The sequence below is a fragment of the Mesoplodon bidens genome (assembly GCF_964165515.1).
Source record: "Mesoplodon bidens genome assembly, chromosome: 12".
In the NCBI taxonomy this organism is placed as follows: Eukaryota; Metazoa; Chordata; class Mammalia; order Artiodactyla; family Ziphiidae; genus Mesoplodon; species Mesoplodon bidens.
The window spans coordinates 86,252,290-86,260,015 of NC_138168.1; the positions used below are offsets into that span (position 1 = coordinate 86,252,290).

General features: G+C 41.9%; 1 protein-coding gene across 2 annotated transcripts; it reads left to right on the plus strand.

The window, feature by feature from the left end:
• The first annotated feature begins 72 nt into the window (after positions 1-72).
• On the plus strand, positions 73-7,089 carry MRPL18 (mitochondrial ribosomal protein L18). 2 transcript variants are annotated; one of them, XM_081250755.1, is made up of 4 exons: positions 73-248; positions 562-748; positions 5,739-5,821; positions 6,488-7,089. In XM_081250755.1, exons 1-4 carry the CDS (start codon positions 137-139, stop codon positions 6,553-6,555), a joined length of 450 nt encoding a protein of 149 aa, XP_081106881.1. In that variant the 5' UTR covers positions 73-136; the 3' UTR covers positions 6,556-7,089. The 2 variants fall into 2 exon arrangements, with proteins under 2 accessions (XP_081106881.1, XP_081106880.1); XM_081250754.1 differs by having other exon boundaries at positions 182-248; positions 5,739-5,970.
• Positions 7,090-7,726: the final 637 nt, after the last annotated feature.

The window sequence follows — 7,726 nt, forward strand, 5'->3', positions numbered from 1 at the left end:
GAAGAGCGGAGATGACGGATTGCCCTGTCCGCCACTCAGCGGCAGGGGGCTTCTTCGGGTTCGAGGCGTCGATGACCTTACGTCCTCCTAAGGCCTTTCCCTAAGTTAATATGGCTGCGGCCGGCGAGCCGCTGAGATGGCGGTAAGGAGAGGAGGCGAGATCTTTCCGAGGTTTTGGCTACGATTTCCCTCAGCAATGGCGCTTCGGTCGGGGTTCTGGGAGCTGTTGTCGGTTTGCAGGAACCCCGGTAATTCATCTTCCCACGTCTCTCAGATTACTCCCCAGGGTCAGCACAATGTGCACATGGAGGTCGTCTTTTGCATTCAACATATACCATCGAAAAGTAAACGAGCTAACATCATAACGAGCATCGTCATGACACTAGTAGAAAATTAAGGACCAGGGTCTGTGATGACTACACCCCGTGACCGAACATACCTTTTGTCCCCCTTCCAGGGCGCGAAGACTGAGGGGGAGAGGATGGAGACAAATTAGATCCTATGTTTGTTTTGTCCGTTTCGTCATTTTTTAAAGATCCGTATGGTTGTTTACGTTCTTAGGGTGTCGGGTGGCAGTGCTATCGACCAGTTCCAAGCCTGCGGTGAAGCCTGAAGCGGACCGCAAAGGAAATGAAGCTGTTGCCCCGGAGTTCACCAACCGGAACCCCCGGAATCTGGAGCTCTTAGCTGTGGCCAGAAAAGAGCGGGGCTGGGGCACAGTGTGGCCCTCCCGCGAGTTCTGGCACAGGTAATTAACTCTGTTAGGTATTGACCACAGAGCACGCGTGGTGATCTGCAGATTGTTTTCATCAGTTCATTTAAGGAACGTGCCAGGTAACTGCTGGCGACTCTCCTCTCCGGAAGCTGACTTGCGCTGGGTCTAGGAGGGGTTAGTGGAGGGGGGCGGCAAACAATAAATACGTAGGTGTCATGGAGGAAACTGAAAGAGGATAAAGTTAGAATGGGGAAATGGTTGACTAAGACCCCTCAGAAAATAGGAAGAAGCCAAACTATCTGCCAAGAAGAGCGTTCCCAGCAAAGGAAACAGCTAGGGTGGGAATGAGCTTGGCTCGTTGGGGGCACTGAAAGGTCTGTGTACCTGGAGCTCAGAGGGCCGAGAGGTAGGTAGGAGTCACATCATTAGCTTTGTAAATCAAGTAAGCGCTTTAGACGTTATTCTCACTACAGTGGGAAACTATGAGGGGATTTAAAATTTGAGCCCGAATGGAAGATCATTCTGGTTCCTTTGAGGAGAACAAATTTTTAAGGGGGCGGTGGTAGAGACAGGAAGAACATTAGGAGTCTATTCTTTGTTATAAAGATGGCTAGTTACTGAATGCTTTCTCTTTGCCAGGAACTCTGCTAGGTGCTTTGTATGCATTTTCTCATTTAATCCTTAAAAGTACTTTTTGAAGCAGGTGCAGTAATTTCCCCCATTTTACAGGAGCAGGGGAATTGAGGCTTAGGGAGACAGGAGGGGGTCAAAGAAAGGGGGCAGGCAGTTCATCGTCGAAATAATCTGAATCTTGAATCCTGAATTTTTTTTGAAATACCCAAACTATCACTTTTACTTAATATTTGGATTATTTAAATAATTGGAGATCTGTTTCCCCCCTTTTTTCCCCATCTCTCCATTCACAGTATTATCAGTATAAAATTGGAAGTGACCTTGGAGATAATGAGTCCTACCCCTTTGTTGCACTAATGGTTTAAGACAAGGATCAGCAAACTATGGCTCCTGGACCAAAGCTGGCTTGCAGGCTAAATATTGTTACATTTTTTTTTAAAGATTTTAAAAAATGCAAAGAATATTTTGTAATGTGAAAATTGTGTAAAATTCAAAGTTCATTATCCACAAAGAAAGTTTTATGGGCACCCAGCCACCACTCATTCTTACCTGGCTGTTCTGGTATTACTGTGGCTGAGTTGAGCAGTTGACCCATGTTGTTACCTGAAAACTAGGTTCACCTCTTGGTGGATGTCAAGCCAGAAGACACAGGCAAGCCAAAGATCAGGAGAAGGAAGGATTTATTACTTGCAGCAAGTAAGGAGAACCCCGGGAATCTTACCCAAAGCAGGGTCACCCGGAACAGCAAAACTGGGGGAGCTTTAAGCTAAGGGTACAAGCATATTCATGAAGGGGCTTGAGCAGAGGAGAATTCAGCATAGAATTGGGGCCAGGGTCGACAGAGTCCTAGCGTTAGTTGATTGAAGTCATAGGGGTCAACATATTCATTTCCATCCTCCACCAGAGGATGGAGAAACTTAAAGACGGTATCAGATTGTTATATATTTCCCTTGAGGAGGACCTAGGACTCTGTTTTACCACTGGACTATTGTTTCTTGGCTGCTTTTCCTTTGTTCCTGCATTCCCTTACTTCCCTTAAGATCATTAATTACTGAGACCTGTTCAAGAGCAGGCATTGTGGCCAAGCTTAGATCACAAAATGGCTTAGGCCAAAAATGGCTTCTCTTATGTGAAGAAAGCCATGCCTAGTTCTCTTTTTCCAGGGACCCACTACCCTCTCTGCTTACAATATGGCCTACAAACCATAAAACATTTACTATTTGATCCCTTACAGAAAGAGTGTGTTGATCCCTGGATTAAGAGATTGTGATTTTTACTAGGGCTACCAGCGAAACTAGGAGTAGAACCCACATTTCTAAATCTAGTGCTTTTTATGCTATTTCACACTAAGAATCCTAGTATAATGTTTGATTTCAGTGTTTTCTTTATCATGAACTTAATTTCTAAATGTGTAATGTATACAAATGTTGTAAAATCCAAAAGGGACTATAGTTTCTGTGTACCCTTCTAGAGCTAGTCTATGCAGATGAGTATGAACTTGTACTTTTTTCATTATAAATCTTACCACATCATATACATTGTTCTGCATTCCCCCACCCAGCTCCTTCACCACCACCCCCAACACACACACACACAGACACACACACACACTTAAAAATACATCTTGGAAATATTTTGTGTTGGTTGGGAACATTGGCTCTGGAGCCAGACCCCTGGACTTAAATCCTACCTAGCTTCATTACTTAACATTCATTAGTTGTAACCTTGCTAAGTTACTTAACCTTTCTGTGTCAGTTCCTGCAGCCCAAAAAAGAAAAAAAAAAGAAAGAAAGAAAGGAAGAAAGAATAATGGGATTAGTTTGAGACATGAGCTATACCTGTAAACAATTAGGACTTCCTGGCACAGGAAGTGTTCAGTAAATGTTAGCAACAGCAGCATCGTAAATTGCTACTTTGTTCTTAATTGTGTAAAATAACTGTTTGAAGTAACTGTGTAAAATACCTTGCCTTACCTTTAGGTCTTTAATCCGTTTAGAGTTTATTTTTGTGTACTGTGTTAGGAAGTGTTCTAATTTCATTCTTTTACATGTAGCTGTCCAGTTTTCCCAGCACCATGTACTGAAGAGGCTGTCTTTTCTCCATTGTATATTCTTGCCTCCTTTATCAAAGATAAGGTGACCATATGTGCATGAACACTCTATGACATAAATCACAGTAAGATCCTTTTTGACCCATGTCCTAGGGAAATGGAAATAAAAACAAAATGGGACCTAATGAAACTTAAAAGCTTTTGCACAGCAAAGGAAACTGTAAACAAGAAGAAAAGACACAGCTCTCAGAATGGGAGAAAATACTTGCAAACGAAGCAACTGACAAAGGATTAATCTCCAAAATATACAAGCAGCTCATGCAGCTCAATATCAAAAAAAAACAAGCCAATCCAAAAATGGGCAGAAGACCTAAATAGACATTTCTCCAAAGAAGGTATACAGATTGCTAACAAACACATGAAAGGATGCTCAACATCACTAATCATTAGAGAAATGCAAATCAAAACTACAGTGAGGTATCACCTCACACTGGTCAGAATGGCCATCATCAAAAAGTCTACAAACAATAAATGCTGGAGAGGGTGTGGAGAAAAGGGAACCCTCTTGCACTGTTGGTGGGAATGTAAATCCACAGCCACTATGGAGAACAGTATGGAGGTTCCTTAAAAAAACTAAAAATAGAACTGCCATATGACCCAGCAATCCCACTACTGGGCATATACCTGAGAAAACCATAATTCAAAGAGTCATGTACCACAGTGTTCATTGCAGCACTATTTACAATACCCAGGACATGGAAGCAACCTAAGTGTCCATCAACAGATGAATGGATAAAGAAGACGGGGCACATATAGACAATAGAATATTACTCAGCCATAAGAAGAAACGAAATTGAGTTATTTGTGGTGAGGTGGATGGACCTAGAGTCTGTCATACAGAGTGAAGTAAGAAAGAGAAAACAAATATCGTATGCTAACACATATATATGGAATCTAAGAAAAAAGAAGGTTCTGATGAACCTAGGGGCAGGACAGGCATAAAGATGCAGACATAGAGAATGGACTTGACATGGGGAGGGGGAAGGGTAAGCTGGGACAAAGTGAGAGAGTGGCATGGACATATATACGCTACCAAATGTGAAATAGATAGCTAGTGGGAAGCACCTGCATAGCACAGGGAGATCAGCTCAGTGCTTTGTGACCACCTAGAGGGGTGGGATAGCGAGGGTGGGAGGGAGATGCAAGAGGGAGAGGATATGGGGATATATGTATACATATAGCAGATTCACTTTGTTATACAGCAGAAACTAACACAACATTACAAAGCAATTATACTCCAATAAAGATTTTAAAAATAAAAATAAAATATCGTTGCATGGCTGTTTTAATTAACTGACTCCCTATTGATGATTATCTTTTATGATTTCAAACAGTGTTGAAATGAATTGTCTTGTCCATGTAATTTAGCAGTGAGATTGGGCATATTTTCATGGGTTTAAGAGTCATTAATATTTTTCTTTGCTGTGAACAGTCTGTGCATCCTCTGCCTATTAAGTTACTGGTCATTTCCTTATTGATTATAGGAGACTTCTTACATATTATGGAAATTAGCAAAATATATGCTTTTAAAGTATTTTTTGTTTCATTGCTTGCCTTTTGACTTCACTTTACTGTTTTGTTTTTTTGTTTTTCTTAGCATGCAGAAAACTTTGTTAATATTTTTAAAACAAAAGCCATAAGATGTAGTTTGAGGTCATGTTCAATAGCTTGATATAGTTAAATAGGTTTATGTTACTTTGACATTACTTAAAACTTCTCCCATGTTGTCTTCTAGTACACTTATGATTTCTATTTTTATATTTAAATCATTAGCTAGAAAATAAAAGCATATAGTAAGGGGACTTCCCTGGGGGTCCAGTGGTTAAGACTCCGCACTCCCAATGCAGGGGGCACGGGTTCGATCCCTGGTCAGGGAACTAAGATCCTGCATGCCACGTGACGTGGCCAAAAAATAAATAAAATATTTCCTTCCTTAAAAAAAAATAGTATGTAGTAAGTATATTTTTATCCAGTGTAGGGTCAGCAACTTAGCTTTGCCTCTTCAAATCCTTTTTTGAAGTAGATGCTGTGTAAATCTCAGCAGTCAGCAATACCAAATTTCTCCTGGATATTTGAGGCTAAGTAGAAGTGTTTGGTTTATTGCTGATGATATTCTCCTAAAAGCAAGGGAAAAACACCTTTCCCAAGTAAAAGCCAGGTTAGGTATACAGAAGTCAATGAACTAGACATTACATTCTTGAGAAGTAGTTCGGCATTTATTCAGCTGAAGTCAGTTATCTTTAGAATTCTTGTAGGATTTTATTCTCTCACCTCGTTTAGGTTGCGAGTTATAAGGAGTCAGCACCACATAGACGCGCTTGTTGAGCATCGCAATGGCCAGGCTGTGGTTTCGGCATCCACTCGTGAATGGGCCATTAAGAAACACCTGTATAGCACCAGCGATGTGGTGGCTTGCGAGAGTGTAGGGCGAGTGCTGGCAGAGCGCTGCTTGGCAGCAGGAATCAACTTCATGGTCTACCAACCAGCTCCGTGGGAGGCGGCCTCAGACTCGGTATGTTTGTTGTCACGTACTTAGTGAAAAGGCATTGTGTTAATTCTTGACACTAGATACTTACATAATCATCGTTCCATTCATTAAGGTCTTTCCAAGTGTCAGAGCCTGAGGTGAGTATCCTGATGTGCATTACCTCAACAGCAGCCTATAGCGTGGCAGGACTCATGTTCTGTAGGTCGGCTGAGGCTGGCTGGCCCAGTCCTTGTGGCACGGGGCAGGGTTCAAACCCACGTGACCGATTCCATAGCCATAATGTTGACCACTCTGCTGCCCTATTCATATAGTAACATCTGTCTATAGACTATTTTAAAATGCTGCTAATCCGTGACATCTCTATATCCTCTTTTTTCTTATCCGTGTCATTATTAAGGTCACTTTCTGAAAAACCAGTGTAGGCTGGGAAGTTAGCAAGGATCAAATCCGTTGTTTATTTCTCTTTCTCTTGGGAAGTGAACTATTGTCAGCTTGTGGTGTTGACTTAATCTTTTCCTTTTTTCCTGATCTTCAAAACCAGATGAAACGACTGCAGAGTGCCATGACAGAAGGTGGTGTGGTGCTGCAGGAGCCTCGGAGAATCTATGAATGAAGCAGAAGCGTTGTTTGATACTTGTAAATGTAAAGCTGTCAGCTATTCATTCATCAGAAGAGAGTCTCTAGAAGAACCGCCAGCTTGGACGTCTTGTACAATAACCTAACAGCGAAATGTTATTAGTGGTTAAGGTTGTCATCTTCTCCCCTTGTGTCTGTTTGTTTTAAATCCAGGGCTAAATTCTTCTCTCTCCAACGTGAGAGAAGTATTTGAGAAGAGCTGTTGCCAATTATAATTAACTTTTTTTATTATTTTTTTTTTTTGCGGTACGCAGGCCTCTCACTGTTGTGGCCTCTACCGTTGCGGAGCACAGGCTCCGGACGCGCAGGCTCAGCGGCCATGGCTCACGGGCCCAGCCGCTCCGCGGCATGTGGAATCTTCCCAGACCGGGGCCTGAACCTGTGTCCCCTGCGTCGGCAGGTGGACTCTCAGCCACTGCGCCACCAGGGAAGCCTATAATTAACTTTTGAGGAACAAATTAAACGTTGTTTATAAGTTAAAGAATAAAGGTATATTGTGAACTCTTATTTTCTGGTTATATGACATTTTCTCCGCCTTTGAGCTCACTGTGGCATGGGTACCCATAGGTTTGTGCATTTGTCACCGTGGCTGGGACACAGTGGGTTGCCGCTCAGGGTGTGGAGGTGTTTTTTTAATAGGATATGTCAATACCAGTCAATTATAAACAGTCATGTGAAGATAAAAGGGGCAAATCCTAACCTCAGTTGGGCTCCTGGATCCTAACAGAACCAGGTTTGAAAGAAGAAAGGAATGCAGCGAGGAAAGGAAATGGACAGGGTTAGTGCATGCTAAGTTTGCCATCAAGTGAAAATTGGTTAGGTAGGATATGAAGCTTGACGTGCATTCAGGTTAATTTAAAATTGAAGTGGGGTAGATGGGAATCATGGCGGGTCTCTTAAATGAGTGGCTAAATCAAAGTAAGGTATTAACTGATTTTGGCTATTTAAAACATGCGAAGAGGAAGAACCAGTAAGCAGTTAAAGTGGCTTCTAGAGCATTTCCCTCCCATATTTGAAATGTGTACTCCCAATTGTATATTTATACAGAAGTGAAATAACATCGCTACTGTTAATCTGAGTATTCAGTGTATTATTTTAACAAGAAATATGTATGCACCAACATTTTTTAAAAGTTTGATGCACT

Excerpts from the sequence above, each read along its gene's own strand:
- MRPL18 (XM_081250754.1), top strand. The coding sequence starts at position 197 with ATGGCGCTTCGGTCGGGGTTCTGGGAGCTGTTGTCGGTTTGCAGGAAC. Across the intron at positions 749-5,738 it reads TCCCGCGAGTTCTGGCACAG|GTTGCGAGTTATAAGGAGTC; the intron begins GTAATTAACTCT and ends CACCTCGTTTAG. Across the intron at positions 5,971-6,487 it reads GGGAGGCGGCCTCAGACTCG|ATGAAACGACTGCAGAGTGC; the intron begins GTATGTTTGTTG and ends CTTCAAAACCAG.